Source organism: Lathyrus oleraceus, chromosome 6, assembly GCF_024323335.1.
Source record: "Lathyrus oleraceus cultivar Zhongwan6 chromosome 6, CAAS_Psat_ZW6_1.0, whole genome shotgun sequence".
Lineage (NCBI taxonomy): Eukaryota > Viridiplantae > Streptophyta > Magnoliopsida > Fabales > Fabaceae > Lathyrus > Lathyrus oleraceus.
In genome coordinates, this window is record NC_066584.1 from 368866094 (window position 1) to 368889866 (window position 23773).

Genomic DNA, 23773 nt, shown 5'->3' on the forward strand with positions numbered 1-23773 from the left:
TAAGCCCTGAATCTATGATGCATGTTAGAAAGTGTTAATCATGAATGAACGATGCACATGAATGAAATATGAATGAGTCTCAAGCCATAAGTCATATGAAAAGCAAAAAGGGAGGGAAAATTTTGGGGTACAACAAGTCCATCTGGCCAGGTTTGTCATGTCGTTTGTTCCCTTGTATGTGACATATGTATGAACAATGTATATGCATGTTCCTTATAATAGTTGTAGGGTCAAAAAAATCAGGCAGAGTAATGGTAGGAAGAAATGATCGTGCAATTTCTGATGCTTTGGAGGCGATGACTCAGGCGCTGTAGGGTCAGCAGAATCAGGAAGGCGATGCATTTTATGGATTGAGAAGTTTCATGGAAACAACCTGCCGACCTTCAAGGGTATATATGATCCAGAGGGTGCTCAGGCATGGCTAAGAGAAATTGAGAAGATTTTTTGAATGATGGCTTGCCCTGAAGTTTATAAAGTGCAACTCAATACTCATATGTTGTCAGAGGAAGCCAAAGAATGGTGGGGTAATGCGCGACAAAGTCTGGAGGTTGTAGGTAATGATATTAATTGGGTTGTTTTCAGAGTTCATTTTCTACAAAATTAATTTCCTGAGGATGTGTGCATCAACAAAGAGATCGAGTACTTTGAGCTGAAACAAGGAAATTCGACAATTGCAGAGTATGCTGCTAAGTTTGAAGAACTAGTGAAGTTTTGTCCATATTATAATAGTGCAACTGCTGAGGAATCAAAGTGTATCAGTTCGAGAGAGAATTGCATCCCGAGATCAAGCAAGGTATTGGTTATCAAGAGATATGCCAGTTTTCTGTGCTGATAAATAAGTGAAAATATATAATAAGGACAACAGGGCCCGATTGCTCACTATAAGAGTCCTAGTGGGAAGAAATGGAAGGATCAAAGTCACGGGAAACCATATAATGCTCCAGCTGACAAAGGGATATATGAGGTTGATCATAAGGCTATAGGTGGGAAAAGTGAAGTGGGGGGGGGGACTCCTACTTCGATAAGATGTTTCGAATGTGGTGAGTTTGGACATTGTATTTCTGAGTGTAAGAGCACGACTGTGAATTGCTTCAAGTGTGGGAAACCAGGTCATCGAGTTGCTGAATGTAGGAGTAAGGTCACATTAGTACTCAGTGTGAGAAACCAAAGAAGGCTCAGTCTGGAGGGAAAGTTTTTGCTTTGTCTAAAGCATAGACTATTGCATATGATAACTTGATTCGAGGTGCATGCTTTATTAATGGTATTCCTTTGATTACTATTATTGATACAAGTGCAATGTATTCGTTTATATATGTTGAGTGTGTGTCAAGATTGAATCTGGAAGTGTCTGCTATGAGTTGTAGCATGGTCATTAATACCCTAGCTAATAATCAGTGACTACTTTGTTGGTGTGTTTTAATTGTTCGTTGACAATTTTTGGTAGAGATTTTGGGATTGACTTGATTTGTTTGCCTTTAAGCCAACTTGACGTTATTTTGGGAATGAATTGGTTGGAGTTCAACCATGTGTTTATCAATTGTTTTGATAAATTAGTGAAGTTTCTTAAATCCGAAGAGAGTATGGAGTAAAGTTTCATGATCGCGAGACAAGTAAGGATGTCCTTGAGAGAGAGAGAGAGTGTGCTTAAGTGTTTATGGTGTTCGTGTCCTCGAGATGGGGAAGTGAGAGAATGAATATGGATCTACCCATTGTATGTGAGTTTCCTGAAGTGTTCCCAGATGACATTAGTGATTTACCGTCGAAGCGTGAAGTTGAGTTTGCTATACACTTAGTACCTGATACTAGTCTTATGTCGATGACTCGATATAAGATGTATGCTTCAGAGCTGAGTGAGATGAAGAAATAATTAGAGGATTTGTGATGACTTCTCAGCAAGTGTGTCGATAATGTCGCAATAATAAAATAAGACCGAATCCACAAGGATTTCTATTTAACAAGACAAATTTATGCAATATGTGTAAAATAGTATATTGGGGGAGTTTCGAGTTTGAATGAAAAAAGAAAATAAAGTTGTTTGAAAATAAGAAGAAAACATTCAGGTTGTGTGTCATACGGTGAACTGACTTTGTGTGTTTTTGCTTTGGAAAGCAAATGTCGCGGATAGCAAGAGTCGCCACCGACTTTTCTTTTATCCAAGAAGGAAAGGTGGAAAAGAACAGGAAAGACCTTAATTAGATTTTGGGTTCGGGAGGTACATTATACAAAGGGAAGGTGTTAGCACCCTTTGTATCCATGGTTATCCATGGGCTCTTAATTGCTTGATCACTTATGTTATTTTTCTTGTCCGAAAAAGTGTTTGTGAACTGCTTAGAAAATGTTTTAAAAAAAGAGAGTTTAACTTTGTAATGATTCTTGTACGAATGTATACAAAGTGTTTATCTCGTTTAATTTTGAAAGCGGTTTAGAAAAATATAACTTGACAATGATTCTAGTACGAATGTATACCAAGTGGTGATTTTCTAATAGATGTTTTGAAAAGTGTGAGGTGTGAAAAGTATTTTAAAATTGTGAGTCAGCATTTAAGAGTTATACCTACCCAAGGTCTTTATGGGCATTTCCTATCCTTATGAGGGTAAAACTGTCCTTACTATTGAGAAGCAAGTAGTTTTATCCTTTGGATGTAAAAGGGACATCGTAGGGTCATCGATTGGTCATTGAAGGCAACATTTGTAAGGATACCTTAGCATTCGAAGGGACGATCATCATTTAACCGTAGACTACAACGAAGGGTCATCGAGGGACAAAATCATATATTCGCAAGCAACAGCCGAGGGACTATGATTTATCTTATAGGGACATGATGATTTAACCGAAGGGTCTTTGCTAAGTGTATCCCCACATTCGCGGGACATGACCGTAATACCGTAATACTGTAATACCGTAAGGCAACAAAGAGAGGTCCAAGATCACATATTCAAAGGCAATATTTTACAATCAATTAGGTAATTAGGATGAATCTCCACATTATAATCAATTAGATAATTATGATGAATCTCCACATTAAAATCAATTAAGTAATTAGGATGAATCTCCACAAGGGTATCCCACAAATAAAGTGGAATACCTAGCAAGCTACCTTTTTCGGGAGTATGTGAACCCTTACAAAATTCAGCAAACAGGTCAGAATACCAAATCAGGGTGCAATCGAGAATCGCACCAAACAAAAGGAATCACAACAGTAATAATGTCAGGTAAACAATGCATGGTGATAATAAAACATGTCAGATGAGCAAAGATCGGAACAGGAAAATCAGCGACTGTCATGTTCGCTGCTGCCTCGCCTAGCAAAGGCCTAGCGAACGCTCGCTACATGTTCGCTTAGCGATGTGCTAGCGAACGGCTGCGGGTTTTGAATTTTAGAACAGTACGATTTCAGCAAGCTCCAAACCATATGGCATCCGTTACAGAAATTACATGGTTAAACGTTCAAGATATCCAGGCATACTTAAGTCCACATGCAAAACCTCAAATATATTTATGAATTCAATTATGATATCACATGTGAATTAGAAACATAAAGCGGTAATAGTAATGCAAACTGGTTTGCAATTGAATTGCAACCTTGAATTGGCAGATCGCTCTTAGGGTTGATGCCGGATTGAGTTGGGCGGAGGTAACCTTTGTGCAAATGAGTTTCCTTCAGGGTTTCCTTTAGGGTTGCTCTGAATTCTCTGGGTTAGCCTCCAGGGTTTGCTGTCTGTGGGTGTTTTTGTTTCTCCCCTTTCCTCCTTCGTCCCCTCTTTCTGACTGAAGTTCTGGTATTTATAATGCTTTTTGTGTGACCTAATGGGCTCAGAATGAAGCCCAAAATTTCTGGTATCCGCAAGCTTCGCTAGGCGAGTGGTGTAGCGAAGGGTTCGCTAGGCGAAGGATTTTGCTCGCCTAGCGAGCAAGCCATTTAAAGCCATTTTCTGGATTTGGGCCACCTGTGTGCTGGGTCTTTGTTCCTGTAAGACCAGTGTCTTTAAAAATGAATTGGAGTGCCTTGAAAAATGTCTTGCAAGATTAACGGGCAAATTTTGGGGTATGACATTGTGTATAGAATCCCCTATTTATCTATTGTTGATGTTTGATGCATTACATGAATGATATTGGAACTATAATCCCACGACGAACTAACAAAATTGTTATACCTAATCCCTTGCAGTATAGCTCACTAATCAATACTCAGAGTTTTATATCCCTAGTCCACCGGCGTAAGCAAGATTAGGCAATGCAACAGAGCGTTAATTCCTAAGCCACTACTCGGGGTCTCCTATCCTTATTCAACCAACGTAGGCACAACAATTATCCTAGGTCCAACACATAGACTAATAATCAATATTCTCTATGTGCCCAAAAGTCAGATTAAAAGAGTATCTCACATAAAAAGCATTAAGAACAAGGTGCAATTGAATAAAATTATAGATTAAATTACTCATGCAATATCAAATCAAACATATATCCCAACAATATCAAAATAGATTTATCAAACATAACCTAACCTAGAGAGAATTAGCTACTTATGATTCAAATTACAATACCAAAATAAGAATAACAGGTTTGCATAAGAATTCCCTTGGAGAGTTATCCTCAAATGGCTTCAAATGCTCTCCAAATATGCCTTATAGTGCTGCAAATCGTCCTCTTTGGTGTAGAAATTTGTAGACTCTAAAAAAGTACCAAAAGTCCCCTTAAAAAGCCTTCACAATGGACCGGAACGTGTCATAAAAGCCCATAAAAGGGGTCATCGCGTGTGTGATGACCTGCATGACGCGTGCGATGAAATTTTTACTTCCCTATCACGCGCGTGATGTTGCACGTGATTATTCTAGTAGCTGCACATTTTTGCTCCATTTTCACCTAATTTTCACTAAGTCCCTATTTCTACACACTTAGCTATTTTTTCCACTTTCTTTGGCCTTCATTCTTCATTTTTGCTCCTCTTTAACTTGTTTTGGTCTGTTTCTTTGATCAAATTTGTGCAAAATAAAATACCTGTAATGTTTTAATTTTGTGAGAAAGCATTTCACAACGGTTGCAAGCTTCAACCGTTGTGCAATATGGAACATATAACCACTATTGAACTAAACAACCGTGGTTGTTATACTTTCAATTTTTATAATAATAAATGAAAAGGGACACGTGCTAATTTTAATTGAAAAAGAGGAAAAATGTTTATGCTGAGATTCGAAACTTGTCATCCAAACTTTATGACCATAATTTTTTAAAGGAACTGTGATGAAAAGTTTTTTAATAAAAAAAATATGCATGTACACAATTATTATATAACGACGGTGGGAAAATGGTCAATGTAATATTGTGTCACCAAAGCTATTTTTTCTAGTAGTGATATGTGTTTACTTTAGCAGGAGAACTTATTTGTTGGAAATCATCAATTCAATCCATAGTGGTATGTCAATAACTGAAACAGAGTACACAATGACATGTGAAGCGACCAAAGATGTCTTATGGCTTATAAGATTGGTGAGAGAATTGAGTATTAAGCAAGGTGGAGTTCAATTACATTTGTTAGACGATAGGCCTAGATCTAGAGGGGGGGGGGGGGGATGAAATCCTAAGTTAAAAATTTATTCAAAATTTTGATTTAGAAAAATTTATGGCACGAAAGCAAGTTTCAAAGTTTTCCCGGATCCAAAATCATCTAACCGAACCTACTATTGAAAAGTCAGAATATGTTTAAGAGTACCAATAGTATGATAATAATTCACAAGTTTATTAATCAACACTTCAAGAACTAAATTGAATACTCTACTATAGTAACGATCTATCTCCAATGATAATAACACATGAAAAACTAGTTGAAACAATTTGTCAAACACTTTGCGTGCAATCAACAAAGTTTGTATATTAGTATATTGTTTGTAGTTCTTAGAAATCCAATCACTATCAAATGGTATACGATTACTACAACAATAAAAATTAACAAAGAATTAAAAGGTTATTACCCGAACAATATTGATCAAGAGATCAAAGTAATCAACAATTTGTGAACCGAAAAATAAAAGAGATAGATAGATAGATAGATAGATAGATAAATAGATAGATAGAGAGTATGCAAGGATTTGTTTAGACAATTTCCCAATCGACCTCGCTATGGGTACGTCTGCCCTCAATTCAAATTCAAATTGAGATATCAATATAATAAATATTACTTTACAAATGTATGTATACAAGAGATAAGAAATCAAATCCCATAAACCCTAAGTTTGTTCTTGACTCTAGCACCTCCAAAAACCTTGATAAAAGATTGATCAAATCACCAACAATGTGGCTTCAATTCACCTGTTATTGCTACTTCCTTGCACGACCTCCTTGTCTCAAGGCTTTCACCAGACTGAATTAATCCCAAGCGCACACTTGTTGAACCCAAGATTTGTCAACACAATCAATCGTCTCACGCTTCTCCCTTACCGACACACCTAGTCTCAAGGTTTTCACTCGATCGGATCCGGATTGCACAATCTTGTTTAAAACCTTCAAACCCTAAGATCTTGAAGGAAAACCCCACATCGTTTTTTTTATTTGAACCCCTCAAAGATCTCAACCCAATATTCTCGGTACACTAAACCTAATTGGACGTTATCAATCCTAATCTAGATGGCACCCAATCAAAAAAATGATTATGTGTAGTTTGGTTATGTGTATGCATAGATTGAATTGAAGATGGTGAGATGCTTTGAAATCCTAGATTCGTGTAGATTTTACTCACTCTAGAAACTTTACTAGAGAATCATGCATGTACGCATGACTCATAAGAAGCAAAAGGAATGGAAATAAATGTCAATTTACAAAAAAATTAGTTAATAAGTAAACATATACGAGTCATGTGTCGACCTATTCAAGTCATGTGTCAACCTGTAAGGTTATGTGCTGCCTATAAGTCGACCTGAAGACTCGGCACATGAGATAGAAGTTGCAACGTACGTGTTGACCTGTACCATCTATGTGTCGACCTGAAGTTTAAAAAAGTCATCTATAAGTCGACTTGTAGGCGTATGTGTCGACCTATAATGAGGATTTTTCACTTAAAACCAAGTTTCTCATGCTCAACACAATATTTTGATGCACAAATATTTTTCAGACCATTTCCAACAATGCTAACATGCTTCCTAATGCAATAACGCTAAAAATGCACAGCTAGACTCAGATGATACCGTCCAATGTACATAAACGCTATTTTCTAGTTTTGACATCATGCAAAACATATATAAACGGAAGAACACACTTACAATATTGTGATAGTCAGAGTTCCATTTATTTTGCAAGCAATCAGATGTATCATGCCAGGATCAAACATATTGATGTGAGGTTTTACATGATCAGGGAGTTACTTGCATCAAAAATTACTTGAAAACGTTCATCCTTTAGAGAATGCAGTTGATATGTTGACTAAGCTAGTCATCAATGACAAGTTCAAGCATCGCTTGGACTTATGTTTCTTAGTGTTAAACATGAGATGTACCTTCCCAGTTGGCAGAATGTGATCATCTTATAGAAAATCTTCGTAAGAATTTGATATTCGACAAGGTGAAGATTATTGAATATGACTCCGATTATTATAGATATTGTTAAATATGACTCATATTGTAAAAATTATTATAGATATTATTGAATATGATCCATATTGTGGAGATTATTATAATAAATAATAAAAAATACAAAAACTTTAGGAATATTATTGTAAATTAAGAGTCAATAATATATTTATTGTTTTAATAGTGCAACTCTAATTCATTAAACAAAATAAAAGAAACTACAACTAGTCAACTGCTTTACTATAGCATAGATAAGTACTATTGACTAAGTTGCGTTAATAAATTGTTTCTTTATAATTTTTAAATAGAAAAAGTTACTTCTTAATTTGGAGGATAAAAAAAAAAAGTAAGAATCTCACATCAATCCTTGACGAGACTAAAGTATGAGAGAAAAAAATCCTTGAAGAATCTATATGAATTTAAAGGATGTAAATGATATTTAAACCTTTATAAGAATTGTTCAATGGATCATCGAAATCGCTTTAAAAAAAAAACTGAAAACAAATTATAACAATTAGATTAATCCCATAAATCAGAAAAAACATAATGTAATAAAAAGTCCATTTATTTTGTTTTCCTAAAACGATTTTATAGTACTACATAATTTTATGTAAAATTTTACAAAGAATTTTTTTATAAAATTTTTAAATAAAAATTTATTTAGAATAATTGTTAAAATATTATTTTGGATATCTTATTATTTTGTTGAAATATTTTTGAATATCAAAATTTTAAAAAGTCATTTAATAAAATTTATTATATATATAATATATATATATATAATATATATTAATATATATATATATATAATATATATATATATATATATATATATTTGTAATTTCAACAATATTTTAATCTTTAATAATACGTGTTTATATTATATAATTATTGAATATTAAACTAATTTTTCCATTAAAAAAAATAAAAGAAATAAAATATTTTAATAGGCTATTTATAAAATTTATTTTAAAAAATCCAAAAACATCTATTTTTTTAAGGTAAAACAAAAGACCCAAAATCAAATGACTGAATTAAGTATCTCGCATTGAGGGATTACCCTTAGGTGACTAACATCTATAATAATTATTTTATTAATTGTGTAATTATGAAATTATTTTTGTTTAGAAATTTATCATTTTAAGTATTATTATTATTCCTATATTTAATTTATTTCCTAAAATAATTAATATTTTAAAAATTGAATATAAAAAAATTGAGATCTGTTTTTCAATTTTTAGATTATTTGTTTTTTAAATTGATTATAATGAAGTACTTACATTACATTAAAAAATGGAAAACAGTTATATTAAAAACTAATCATATTTTAATACAAATCAATTAACTATTTATATCTTAATTGATGTAAACAAAATCTTAAATTAACAAATTTAAGAATATAGTTTGTTTTGTAGTAACCCTCTTTTACCACAAAAATCAGCTTGATAATTTGAAGTTTGACTAGAAGATACACAAAATATGATAAAGAATTATTTATGTACATATTCAAATTCATGTTTTAAGGAATAAAGCAGCTTCTATTATTATTATTATTATTATAAAAAGATTTATTATAATGTTTTATTATAAACTTAAAACGTTCTCATTTTTTTGACTTTTGACCATGATAAAATTCCAGTCTCCATTTCAATTTATGTTCTTGTTTTTACTAAATGTCTTTTTTCTTTAATTTTTGATCTTCACCTATTTTTTATAAATTAAATATCATCATTATAATTTAAACTCTAAATCTCAAATATATATATATATATATATATATATATATATATATATATATATATATAATATATATATTATATATATATATATATATATATATATATATATATATATATATATATTTTTTTTTTCGTTTAGTTATTATTTTATCGTTTAAAGTATTAATTTTTTTATCTATAAGAGTAGCTCCAAATCTAAGCATATATTATATAGATGGAATTTATTGAGTAATATATGGAAATTTATAGAGATATTTTGACCATGAGATTCCAACAGATGCATCAAATTTTGTATATAAGTATAATCATATAAGCATATACATTTTCATTTTCTTCTTCTTTCATTACATACTATTACTTCATAATCACAATTTTAATTAACTATAAACCCAATTAATAATACTAATCTCCATCCACTCAAAACACACCTTTCCTACCTCTACAATTTGAAACCCCCTCACACCTCAGTCAAACATTTAATTAAATTTGAATCTTAGTAACTCTTCAGTTACTCATTCACTCAACCTTAACCTTGGTTGTATTTTTATATATCCATTAAAAGACACGTGTCACAATATAATTGGTTCAACCATCTCCTATAAATTAACCAAAATCAAATCCAAACATAACTCTACAACATTTGCTTCAACTTGTTAAGGTGAGTGTTTCTTTGTTTTTCTTCTTCAATTCAAAATGGGCATTGCAAAGTTCGTCTCTTTTTCACTTCTTCCTCATGTTGATACCCTTTCGTCAAGTTTTCATCAACTGGGTTAACGATTAAAATCTTGAAATAAAAAAAGTTCCCATTTTTATTTTTTTGAAGTTTTTTTTTGTTTCCTTTCATGTTTTTTTTGTCTTTGTGTTAACGTTGTAAACAACGAAGAGGCGATATCAGTGGATAAGTCGGTGCATGCATTTGTCTCTTCATCTAAATATTTTTTTTTTGGTGTTTTTCATTCATATTTATTACTCATATCTTCATTTTTTATTTTTAATTTTTAATTTTGACTCACTTTTTATTTATGGAAAAATAAATTTTACGCCTAGGATGTGCTAACTTTTAGTCCTTATTTTAACGGTGATTCCGCAATTTTGTTTCTGGAATTCAATGCTGTTTTTTTGTTGTTTTATGTTATGTTTTTATGTTGTTGGTGATATCTAGGTAAAAGAAACAGTGAGGAAGAAGAAGAAGATGAGTGAAATTACTACGAAGAATCAACCGTCAAAGACACACTGGTGGTGGCTTGATGAGCACACCGCGGTTAGAAGATCACCATGGCTTCAATCTACACTCACTGGTATGGTTTCCATTTCTTTTCTGATTTTCTGTTTAAAATTCAATTTGTTGAAGAATTAGGCAAATGAAATAGAGTAATTACTAGGTTGGTTTTTTGTTTTGAAATGCATGGAAATTTGAACATTGGAAATGAATGATTGATGGTTTGATACTGATGTTTTTGTTGATGGTGTCTAACTAACTCTTGTGATAAGAGCACACCATATGAATGACCAACTTTCACCAATCATTCTTATTAATTTTTGGACCCACATGAGTCTATATCCTAAAACACACATGAAAACTGTCCCATTACTTTGAGTTCTGGTTAGAAGAGGTGTTTGCTGTTATTGTTCGACAGTGTCTCGAATAGGATTAGTTTGAGTTCGACAGTGTCTCGAACATGATGATTATTAAGTGATATGTGTATGTTTGTTTTATGGCAGAGCTGAATGAGAAGACAAAGGCAATGTTAAAGTTAATTGAAGAAGATGCAGATTCCTTTGCTCAACGAGCTGAGATGTTTTACAAGAAGAGACCGGAGCTTGTGAGCATGGTTGAAGATTTCTACAAGATTCACCGCTTGTTAGCTGAGCGGTATGATCAAGTTCGGCCTGAAGCTGGAATTCGCCTACTCCCTCCTTCTGCTCGCTTGATGCATTCTCAATCAGAGAAGTTGATGAGTTTTGATTATCGTGGTTATGATAGCTATTCTGAGAATTGTGACGTGGAGGAATCTGTGGAATCGGAAATTGATGATCCTGAGCATGAAGGGGAAGTTCGGTCTGCGGCTCCAAATGAAGTGACAAAGTTGTTGAAAGACATTGAAAGAGTCGGTGAAGTGAAGAAGACTGATAAGGATCAAATCAAGCAGAAAGATGAGATTCTTGATGAAGTAATGATGTTGAGGGAAGAAATCGAACGACTCAGAAAAGAAAAAGAAGCACATAAAGATGAACTCGCGCAGAAAGATATCATTTTTAATGATGTAGTATTGAATTTGAGGGAAGAAATAGAACAACTCAAAAAGGATAATAAAACAACGAACAATGAAGTTCGTCAAAAAAATATCATCCGCAGCGAAGTAATGAAGTTAAAGGAAGAAATAGAGCGACTGAGAAAAGAGAATGAAGCTCAAAAGGAAGAAATCAAGAAGAAAGATAGCATTTCCAATGAAGTAATGAAATTGAGGACAGAGTTAGAAAGATGCAAGAAAGACAATAAAGCTCAAAACGATGAACTCAAGAAGAAAGATAGCATTTCCAATGAAGTGATGAAATTGAGGAAAGAATTAGAAAGACGCAAGAAAGAGAATAAAGCTCAAAACGATGAACTCAAACATAAAGACACCATTCGCGATGAACTAACGATGTTGAAGGAAGAGAGGGAAAGTTTTAGAGAAGAGAATAAGACACAGAAAATCGATCTCAAGCGGAAAGACCAAGAGAAGATAGAGGTGATAAGACAACTAAGTTCAACAATAGATTTGCTGAAGCAAGAGAATGTAAAGCTGAAAAGCTTCATCGCCAAGGAATCCGCCAAGAAATGGAAGACACCATTCGAGTTCGATAAACTAATCGAAACATTTTCAGGCAAGTTGTTTAAGGGAGGTCCTAGGAGAATTAAGCCAAGTGTTGTAGCTCTCTAGATATGGTTCAAAATTTTAAAATACTATAGTAGTTCTTTAAAACAATAGTATAAAGATAAATCATTTTCACCAATATTCGAATTGTGTTACTTTTCTCTCCTTTTCATGCCTTATATCTTAATGCAAAGTGCACAAAAAGAAGCAGAGTCATTAAAAGCTTCTTTTTTGTCACATAGGAGAGCATTCATTGTTCAATTGATTGCTAAAGACAATGGTCTTTATAAATAAATAAGAGTTGTCCCTTCATTCCTAAAATCTATGGTATATTCCTTAATTTTAAAGAGATATAAAAAGAATACACAATTCATTATACTAAAAAAAGTAACATGCACTGAAAAAGTTAGAGTAAAGTTTTTTACACCTCATGTTTTCTATCACATCTCATGAACAATGACAAAAAATTCTCTCCATTTATTGTTTCTACATTCAAATTACTCATATGACAGATAGATACTTAAAATGTTCACTAGCTAGTCTTAGATTTTTGGAATAGTAATAGTACATGCTTTTGGAACATAAACAGAAACAAACATCAACATGTACTCACATGCCATGAAGCTGAATTATGCTAATTAAGATTACAGCAAGGTGTGAAGTTGAAAATATTGGGAGAGATGCACCCTGAGAAGAAGGAGATAAAGCCGGCGATATAGACTCGGACTCGGAGGGTGGAGAAGCGGAACCAGGCCCTTGATGAGATGAGATATCTGGATTTGGAGGGCTAGGACTTGAAGGAATTGTTGGTAATGAAGAATCGGATGGAGAAAAAGCAGTTCGTCCCGGGGAAGGAAACAGTGGCTCCATATCTGGTGACAGTGTAGGAGAAAAGAGAGGAGCTTCTGAGATCGCAGAAACATGCATGTTTTTCGCAGAATCCAATGAACAACTGCATGATACTATCATTGAAGCCATGAATATTGCTGAGAATGACGAAAAGGAAGCCATAAATGATGATGGCTAAAAATCTTAATTATGGAGAGTTTTTGAAGGTGTTAATGAATGTGTTTTTGGAGAGAGTTATGAGGAGGTTGATGATAGAATAATGAAACATAAAAAGGGTGTATAAGAAGAAGTGGTGGTGGGGTCATAACTTTTAGTATAATTGAAACCTTTTTTATCTCACAGCTTGCATATAAAACTTTGTCATACTACAAGACAAAGTTGATAAGTAGTTTTACCTTGTGGAGCACATGAATGTGAGGTATCTTCAGCATAAAAGTAAACACTAAAACATATTAAGAAAAAAACATTGGAATTGAGGAGAATATGCAAATTTTTACTAAACTTTTCTGTATTTATCTCTTGTCTATTCTCTAGAGGCCTCTAGTTGAGAGACCTTTGATTGAAAATGTAATAATAATGTTATGGAATTGTAGGGAAAGAAAGGGTTGGAAGAATAGAGAAATTCTTAGGGATGAAGTAAGTGAAGTGTGTTTAGTTGAGTATAAGTTAGTCTAATGTTCAAATGATACAAGGCTATTTATTTGCACATAATGAATCATTGTGAATTTAGAATTTAAGATTGACACTTGAATATTAAGTTAGTGGTTAGTTGTAACTTTAGATGGAAAATATTGAATAGCAATGATGCATAGCGTAAAAGGAGTTTAGGGGAATCTTCTTAAGGTACTGTTTTTGGTTGTTGGTGTTGTTCTGTGATGCTGCATGCATTGCTTGATTAAATTGGTGGGTTCATGAATGTGTGATATTAATGAAGGACAACACATCTGAAAGAAACATGTTTTTGATAGTACTATAATAAGTCATAAAAGTGTGAAGGGTAGGGACTAGTGAGTATATGAAGCATCCTATGGAGAAGGTCAAACAATCAAGTTCACTTTAACATTAAAATATAGTTTTTTTCATCAACAAAACAAGATGTTGAGATGGCCGAGTTGGTCTAAGGCGCCAGATTAAGGTTCTGGTCCGAAAGGGCGTGGGTTCAAATCCCACTCTCAACATTAAATTTTATTTTCTTTTCCTTTCACTCTATTTTTGTGTTTTTTTCTTCATAAATAACCATCATAATATCAATTTGAATTGAATCAAGTTGTTGTTCACCGGATTTACTTTGGATTTGTGAAAAAACATTAATTGATTAATATATAATTTTTAAATCAAACAAAACCCATCACATGTTTTTTTTAGCATTTTTTATACTAATTTTAAAAGCTTTTACTTCTAATTATTTTTGTAGCTTTTTAATAAGATTTTGAAAAATTATGAAAAATATCGATGTGTCGAAAATATCGTAACTATACAAACTCTGCGATATTTTTATTTTAAAAGTTACGGGTTGACAAGAATGTAGAAGATTTGAAAATAAGAATTAAAAGAAATAAATAAAGAAATTGGTGAAATTCAATGAAGCTGAAATCGTTAGCAACTCTTTGAAAAAAATGTGTTGCACCCTATAGGACTGTGTGATGCTTTGTATATGTTGGAAATCCACCACAACTTATGGATAATTTCTATCAATCTTGATGAACAAGATTGTTATCAACCACACAATGACAATCAAAAGAAAAGAACTATTGAGAAAGAAAGAAAAGAATGTTGGAGAAAAAGAAGAATATTTTCGGCATAGGTTTCTCTTTGCCCATAATCTGTGGAAAACTTCTTTAATCACTTTGCAACTGCAAAATCCTGTGAATACAATGTTATAAGTTTTTTTGAAGAATAAGGATTACTCACTCTACTTATAGATTTAGATTAGCTTACTCCCTAAGCTAAAGCCCAAAACTATAAAAGCCCAAAATAGTTAACACTACTAAAAATAGGCCTAAGTCGAAATCCTATATGAAGCAACATGCTTCGACACCTTACACACTAATATAACTCGACACACTAGGCTATTTGACACATCCTTGTTCTGTCGAGCAACCTGCTTCGACACAAGAAATTACAATTCAACAAATCACCTAATTTATTGTGTCTAAGCTATCTACATTCATCATAGCTCTTAATCTTCTGAACACTTCGACCTACACTTCCTTCATCATGATGTCTGCAATTTGATTCTCAGTTCTGCAGTATTCCAAATTCATCTTTCCATCTGCTACCAGCTCTCTAAGATAATGAAACCTCATTTCGGTGTGCTTGCTTCGACCATGTGGTATCAGATTCTTTGCTAGATTGATAGCTGACATGCTGTCGATCTTCATGGTAATTTCTCTATGACTCTTCGTTGTTATCTCTTCGACCAGATTCACCATCCACGTTGCTTGACATATACAAAGGGAAGCGATTATGTATTCTGCTTCGCACAATGATAATGCCACTACTGGCACCTTTCTCGAACTCCAAGCAATGGGTGCACCACCTAACATAAACACATAGTCAAATATGGATTTTTGATCTTCATAATCACTACACCAACTTGAGTCGGTGTATCCCACTAGTTTGCATTCTTTTCCTTCATCAGTTGTAGGAAACAAAATGCCATAGTCGAGAGTTCCTTTCAGGTACCTTAGTATCCTCTTCGTCGTTGCTAGATGTGATACCTTTGGCTTCTGCATGAATCTACTTACCATACCTACAATGTATGCTAAGTCAGACCTTGTGTGACAAAGGTATCGAAGTGACCCAATAAGTCTTCTATATTGGGTTGGATCAGCATAATCTCATTTGAATCTTTCGACAATTGTAATTTGGACTCAGCTGGAGTCGAAGTTGGGTTGCAATCTTTCATCTCAAATCTCTTGAGTATTTCGCCTGCATAGCTTCTTTGATACATCATCAAACCTCTACCACTCTTGTAGAATTCGATGCCAAGGAAATATGAAATGTCACCCAGATATGACATTTCAAATTCCTTGTTGAGATCACCTTTGAAATCTTCGATCTCCTTCTTACAACTACCTGCTATCAACACATCATCGACATAGAGACATAGTATAAGCAATTCACTCTTGCTTCTTCTTACAAATACTCCATTTTCAGTTGTGCACTTCACAAATTCCTTCTCCCTTAGAAAGCCATCTATCTTTTTGTTCCAAGCTCTTGGAGCTTGTTTAAGTCCGTACAGGGCTTTATGCATCTTGCACACCTTTCTTTCTTCGCCTTGCTTCACAAACCCAACTGGTTGGGCAACATAAAATTCTTATTCTAAGGGCCATTAAGGAATGCACATTTTACATCCATCTGACACATCTTCCAGTTGTTCATGTTTTCTAGACCAACAACTAACTTGATTGTTTCGATCCTAGCAACAGGTGCAAAAAATTCGTCGAAGTCGATTCCTTCTTTCTGAAGAAATCCTTTCGCCACAAGTCTCGCCTTGTGCCAAGTCACTTCTCCTTTGGGGATTCAACTTCACCATGTATACCCACTTCACATCGATTCCCTTCTTGTCTTGGGGAAATTTGACAAGTGCCAAATGTTGTTGACTTTGATTGACTTCAGTTCTTCGTTCATTGCTTTCATCCACTTCGAATCTTTCAATGCCTCAGCTGTATTAATTGGTTCAACATATGCATAGAAAGCATAGTGTATCAGCTCACCTTCTTCATTGACCACATAATTTGATGTAATCACACATTTTTGAAACGTTGCATGCACATGTCTTATTCTTTGAGGTCTGCTTGGGCCTGCTTCACCTCTGACCAGTGGCGGAACTGAGGGGGGACGTGGGAAGGCCACGGCCACCGCTCAACTCTTTTTTTTAATTCATATATATTAAATTACTAAAACATCCTTATTTTAAATTAAAATTAATTTTTATTTTTTATTTTTCATTCAAAGTTAGGTTAAAATACAGATAAGGTAAAAAGCTCCTACCTTTCTTTTCTTTCTCATATGGGTTTGCTACCGGCACCGGAATCAGAACAAATTAAAGTGATCGGCATCTAACAGGTAAAAAACTTTATTCATTCTTCTTTTATAAAAAGTAACAAATTAAAGTGATTGCTTGATTTGTGTTTTTGAGATTTTTAGGGTTATTCTTTCTTGATGTGTTAAAATAATCTATATGAGGTTTATTAAGCCAATTCATAACACTGTAATTTACGAATACAGTTATACACTGTAATAAGGTTTATTTAATCATTGTTGTTTCTAATTTCTAATAGTGAAGTTACCGGTATTTGAAAACGGATTAAAGTTGATTAATTAAGTTTATTAATTTTTTTCTCTTTTAATTTTTATGTTCTCTAAATTGATTTTTGGATCTGATATGATATTATAGGAAGAGTAAAGATGAATAATAGGAAAATTGATTCTTTTTTCAAAAGGAAAGCATGTGAAATTGAAAGAGAAGAGAGAGATGAAGAAATTATAATCCTGACATCCGAATCTGAAACAGTTCTTGAGAATCCAACAATTGAAGAGCATCATAGTTTTGAAAATTCTTTGGAACGCGATCCTGGAAAGCGTCCTCCGATTTGGCAATATCCACCAAATCAAGTGGATGCAATACGAAGAGCTTATCTAAAATGGGATCCATATCAAATTCATTTAGAAAACTATCCTTTGTCTGGTAACGAGGATCATCCGAGAAGGTTTCAACATACTTGGTTTAGCATATTTCCATCATGGTTAGAATATTCACCATCTGAAGATGCCGCATATTGCTTACCATGTTACCTTTTTAGCAAAAAACTAAGTGGACGTCCCGGATCACTTGTCTTTATTTCTATGGGTTTTAGAAATTGGAAGAAAGTTAGGAATGGAAAACATTGTTCCTTTCTTAAACACATAGGGAAGGATCCTTGCTCACCATACAACAATGCAATGAAATCTTGTCAAGACTTGTTGAATCAAGATGGTCATATTAGAAATGTTATTCAAGTGCAAAGTTCAAGTCAAAGAATGAATAATCGGTTACGACTCAAGACTTCAATTGACACTGTTCGTTGGTTAACACTACAAGCTTGTGCTTTTAGGGGTCACGACGAAAGTAGCAAATCAAGAAATCAAGGTAACTTTCTTGAGTTATTGAAACTTTTAGCATCCTACAATGATGAAGTTGCAAAAGTTGTGTTGGAAAATGCTCCACAAAATTGCAAGTATACTTCACATCAAATTCAAAAAGAGCTCTTGCAAATTCTTTCCAGTAGGGTGAAAAAGAGTATTCATGAGGAAATTGGTGATTCCAAATTTTGTATCGTTGTTGATGAAGCTCGTGATGAGTCAAAAAAGGAACAAATGGCTCTTGTATTAAGATTTGTTGATAAAGTTGGTTTAATACAAGAGAGATTTTTTGATGTGGCACATGTTAAAGACACCACATATTTAACTCTTAAGGAAGCAATATGTGATATACTTTCTCGACATAACCTTGATGTTTCTAACATTCGTGGCCAAGGGTATGATGGTGCTAGCAATATGAGAGGAGAATGGAATGGTTTACAAGCCCTCTTTATGAAGGATTGCCCTTATGCATACTATGTTCATTGTTTTGCTCATCGATTGCAACTTGCATTAGTTACATCATCAAGAGAAGTCAAACCTGTTCATAAATTTTTTGAGAAGCTGATCTTTGTTGTGAATGTTGTTTTTTCTTCTACAAAGCGTCATGATGAGTTACAAGTTGCCCAATTAGAAGAAATTGCTTATTTGTTAGAGATTGATGAGATTGTAACTAGTAAAGGTGAAAATCAAGTTGGTACATTGAAACGAGCTGGAGATACTCGTTGGGGATCACATTACGATTCAATTTCTAGCTTGATAAACATGTATGAAGCAACTTGTTTAGTTTTAAAAAAAATTGCAAAAGATAGAGGGAGTTATGCTACACGTGGGGATGCAGATAGTTGTTACAATTACTTGAAGGCATTTGATTTTATATTTATTTTGCACTTGATGAAAGAAATCATGGGAATAACAGATATGCTTTGTCAAGCCTTACAAAAAAAAATCAAGATGTAGTTAATGCTATGAACTTGGTTCGTTCAACAAAACATCTTATTCAAGGTTTGAGAGAAAATGGTTGGGATATATTGTTTACTAAAGTGGTATCTTTTTGTGAAAAGCATGGTATTGAGATTCCTGATCTTGATGATGTTCATTCAACAACAAGATTTGGACGCTCCCGTCTTGAAGAGAATCAAGTCACAATTCAACATTACTTTAAAGTTGAAATCTTTTTCACTACCATTGACAAACAGTTACAAGAGTTGAATAGCAGGTTCAGTGAGCAGGCAATGGATTTGTTAACTCTTTCTTGTTCTTTATCTCCTAAGGATGGATATAATGCTTTTAGCATTGATACTATTTGTTCTTTAGTTGAAAAATATTATCCTATGGATTTTAGTGATCAAGAGAAGAATAATTTGCAATTTCAACTCCAATATTTTCTATTTGTTGCTCGTCAAGCATCAAACTTGAATAACTTATCAACTATTCAAGAACTATGTTCATGTTTGGTTGCATCTGGACAGGCTGAAACTTACATCTTGATTGATAGACTACTTCGTCTTATCATGACTCTTCCTGTTTCTACGGCCACAACTGAGAGGTCTTTTTCAGCAATGAAAATTATTAAGACTAAGTTGAGAAACAAAATGGATGATGGGTTTCTTGGAGATAGCATGATAGTATATATTGAAAGGGAGATTAGTGCAAGCATTAGTTCGGAGTCAATTATTGACGATTTCAAGTCACTCGGAACGCGTAAAGCATTACTTTAAGGTAGTTTTAAGTCATGTAATTTAAATTTTTAGTAATTAACTTTTTATTTATTTTAACTTTAATGTTTTATTTAAAATACTATTTACATTTTATTTATAATCTTTATTTTACGTTAGGGGTCATCCCAAATTTTTTTATCTGGCTCCGCCACTGCCTCTGACGTCTTGTCGAACTTCTCTTTCGACTTCACTAGCTGGTTCATCACATAATATTTTCACTGATTCCTTCTTAACATTCTCAGTATAATCCCATTCCTTAAGCTCTTATATGATCACGTCCCTGTTGATCACCACTTACTTGTTCATTGGGCCGAATGATAGCCTATTAGGATCATCTGACTCGACTTGTCATCAAGTTTTCTTCTCAACTAATCTCGCACATATCTATGTGTTATAGATCCAAACACCTTCAGATGACTCAAGCTAGGCCTGACACCAGACCAACATTCTTCTGGCTTGGTTCCTTCTAGCCTCTTTGTCGGACATCTGGTCAGGATATATGTTGTAGTTGACATACCTTCTCCCATAATCATTTGGCTAAATGCTTGCCTTTCAACATACTTCTCACCATATTCCTGATGATTCTATTCTTCCTTTATGTGTCTCCATTCTACTGTGGAGTGTAGGGTGGCACCACCTCACGCACAATCCCTTCTTTCACATATAATGCGTCAAAGTTGAAATTCTGGCAAGCAGATCCCTGATGTCGAACACGATGTCACGACCTCAGGTGTTGGTGTAAGCCCTAGAGGCCAATACTTTTGGTACTTGTATCGAATTATTTATTAATAATAAAAGGATTTTTCTTTGCACATAATGAATCATTGTGAATATATAATTTAATATTGAAACTTGAATATTAAGTTAGTGGTTAGTTGTAACTTTATATGGAAAATATTGAATAGCAATGATGCATAGCGTAAAAGGAGTATAAGGGAATCTTCTTAAGGTACTGTTTTTGGTTGTTGTTGTTGTTCTGTGATGTTGCATGCATTGCTTGATTAAATTGGTGGGTTCATGAATGTGTGATATTATAGTTAATGATTAATGAAGGATAACACATCTGAAAGAAACATGTTTTTGATAGTACCATAGAGAGAGTGAATGATAATAAGTCAAAAAAGTGTGAAGGGTATGGACTAGTGAGTATATGAAACATCCTATGGAGAAGGTCAAAAATTGAATTCACTTTAACATCAAAATATTGATTTTTTACCAACAAAACAAGAAGTTGAGATGGCCGAGTTGGTCTAAGGCGCTAGATTAAGGTTCTGGTCCGAAAGGGTTTGGGTTTAAATCCCACTCTCAACAATAAGTTTTTCATTTGTTTCCATAGAGTTCACAAAGTAAGTTATATATATATTTTGCTATTTTTATATCAATTAAATTATTTTTGGATGCTATAATTTACTTATTTTAATTCTTATTTATTTAGTTTTTATTCTAACAATCAAATCAAATTAAGTTGTTGTTGACCGGATTTACTTTGGGTTTTGTGAAAATATATTAATTGATTAATATATATTTTTAAAATCAAACAAAATTAATTATAGTCGTCCATCACATGTTTTCTTAAGCATTTTTATACTAATTTTAAAAGCTTTTACTTCTAATTATTTTTGTAGCTTTTTAATAAGATTTTGAAAAATTATGAAAAATATCAATGTGTCAAAAACATCATAACTATACAAACTCTGCAGTATTTTTTATTTTAAAAGTTACGTTGACAAGAATGTAGAAGATTTGAAAATAAGAATTAAAATAAATAAATAAATCGGTGAAATTCAACGAAGCTGAAACTTTAGCAACTCTTTGAAAAAAATGTGTTAAAAATGTGTTGCACCCTATACGAAGTGTGATGTGATGTATATGTTGGAAATCCACCACAATCTATAGATACTTTCTTGATCAATCTTGATGAACAAGATTGTTATAAACCATACAATGACAATGAAAAGAACGATTGAGAAAGAAAGAAAAGAATGTTGGAGAAGAAGAATATTTTATGCAGAGTTTTCTCTCTATCCACAATCTGTGGAAAACTTCTTTAATCACTTTGCAACTGCAGAATCATGTGAATACAATGTTATAAGTTTTTTTCTTCAAGAATATGAGTTACTCACTCTATTTATAGATTTAGATTAGCTTACTCCCTAAGTTAAAGCCCAAAATTATAAAAACCCAAAATAGTTAACACTACTAAAAATAGGCCTAAGTCGAAATCCTATGTGCAGCAACATGCTTTGACACTTCGACACACTAATACAACTCGACATACTAGGCTATTCGACACATCCTTGTTCTGTCGAGCAACCTGCTTCGACACAATAAATTACAATTCAACACATCACCTAATTTATTGTGTCTAAGCTATCTACATTCATCATAACTATTAATCTTCTGAACACTTCGACATGCACTCCCTTCGTCATTATGTCTGTAATTTGATTCTCAGTTCTGCAGTATTCCAAATTCATCTTCCCATCTGCTACCAGCTCTCAAAGATAATGGAACCTCATTTCGATGTGCTTGCTTCGACCATGTGCTATCGGATTCTTCGTCAGATTGATAGCCGATATGATGTCGATCTTCATGGTAATTGCTCCATGACTCTTCGATGTTATCTCTTCGACCAGATTCACCATCCGCATTGCTTGACATGTACAAAGGGAAGCAACTATGTATTATGCTTCGCACAACGATAATGTCACTACTGGCTCCTTTCTCAAACTCCAAGCAACTGGTTCACCACCTAACATAAATACATAGCCAAATATGGATTATTGATCCTCATAATCACTACACCAACTTGAGTCGGGGTATCCCACTAGTTTGCATTCTTTTCCTTCATCAGTTGTAGGAAACAAAATGCCATAGTCGAGAGTTCATTTCAGGTACCTTAGTATCCTCTTCGTCGTTGCTAGATGTGATGCCTTTGGCTTCTGCATGAATCTACTTACCATACCTATACTGTATGCTAAGTTAGACCTTGTGTGACAAAGGTAACGAAGTGACCCAATAAGTATTCTATATTGGGTTGGGTCAGCATCATCTTCATTTGAGTCTTTCGACAGTTGTAATCTGGGCTCAGCTGGAGTCGAAGTTGGGTTGCAATCTTTCATCTCAAATCTCTTGAGTATTTCGCCTGCATAGCTATTTGATGCATCATCAAACCTCTACCACTCTTGTAGAATTCGATGCCAAGGAAATATGAAATGTCACCCATATATGACATTTTGAATTCCTTGTTGAGATCACCTTTGAAGTCTCTGATCTCCTTCTTGCAGCTACCTGTTATCAACAAGTCATCGACATAGAGATATAATATAAGCAATTCACTCTTGATTCTTCTTACATATACTCCATGTTCAGTTGTGCACTTCATAAATTCATTCTCCCTTAGAAATCCATCTATCTTTTCGTTCCAAGCTCTTGGAGCTTGTTTAAGTCCGTACAGGGCTTTATGCATCTTGTACACCTTTCTTTCTTCGCCTTATTTCACAAACCCAACTGGTTGGGAAATATAAACTTCTTATTTTAAGGGACCATTCAGGAATGCACATTTCACATCCATCTGACACGTCTTCCAGTTGTTCATGTTTGCTAGACCAACAACTAACCTGATTGTTTCGATCCTAGTAACATGTGCAAAAACTCTGTCGAAGTCGATTCCTTCTTTCTGAAGAAATCCTTTTGTCACAAGTCTCGCCTTGTGTCGAGTCACTTCTCCTTTTGGATTCAACTTCACCATGTATACCCATTTCACATTGATTTCCTTCTTGTCTTGGGGAAATTTGACAAGTGCCAAGTGTTGTTGACTTTGATTGACTTCAGTTCTTCGTTCATTGCTTTCATCCACTTTGAATCTTTCAATCCCTCAGTTGTATTAATTGGTTCAACATCTGCATAGAAAGCATAGTGTA

General features: G+C 33.8%; 2 protein-coding genes and 1 non-coding gene across 3 annotated transcripts; 2 read left to right on the forward strand and 1 right to left on the reverse strand.

The window, feature by feature from the left end:
• The first annotated feature begins 9668 nt into the window (after positions 1 to 9668).
• Positions 9669 to 12297, forward strand: LOC127093222 (protein NETWORKED 3A). Its single transcript, XM_051032127.1, has 3 exons — positions 9669 to 9956; positions 10461 to 10596; positions 11021 to 12297. Exons 2-3 carry the CDS (start codon positions 10491 to 10493, stop codon positions 12220 to 12222), a joined length of 1308 nt encoding a protein of 435 aa, XP_050888084.1. The 5' UTR covers positions 9669 to 9956; positions 10461 to 10490; the 3' UTR covers positions 12223 to 12297.
• A 316-nt stretch (positions 12298 to 12613) lies between these two features.
• On the reverse strand, positions 12614 to 13420 carry LOC127093223 (classical arabinogalactan protein 26). The gene has a single exon (XM_051032128.1). The coding sequence runs from the start codon at positions 13165 to 13167 to the stop codon at positions 12766 to 12768; it is 402 nt and encodes a 133-aa protein (XP_050888085.1). The 5' UTR covers positions 13168 to 13420; the 3' UTR covers positions 12614 to 12765.
• A 682-nt stretch (positions 13421 to 14102) lies between these two features.
• On the forward strand, positions 14103 to 14183 carry TRNAL-AAG (transfer RNA leucine (anticodon AAG)). The gene has a single exon. It is a non-coding gene; the product is annotated as a tRNA-Leu (tRNA).
• The last annotated feature ends 9590 nt before the right edge of the window (positions 14184 to 23773 follow it).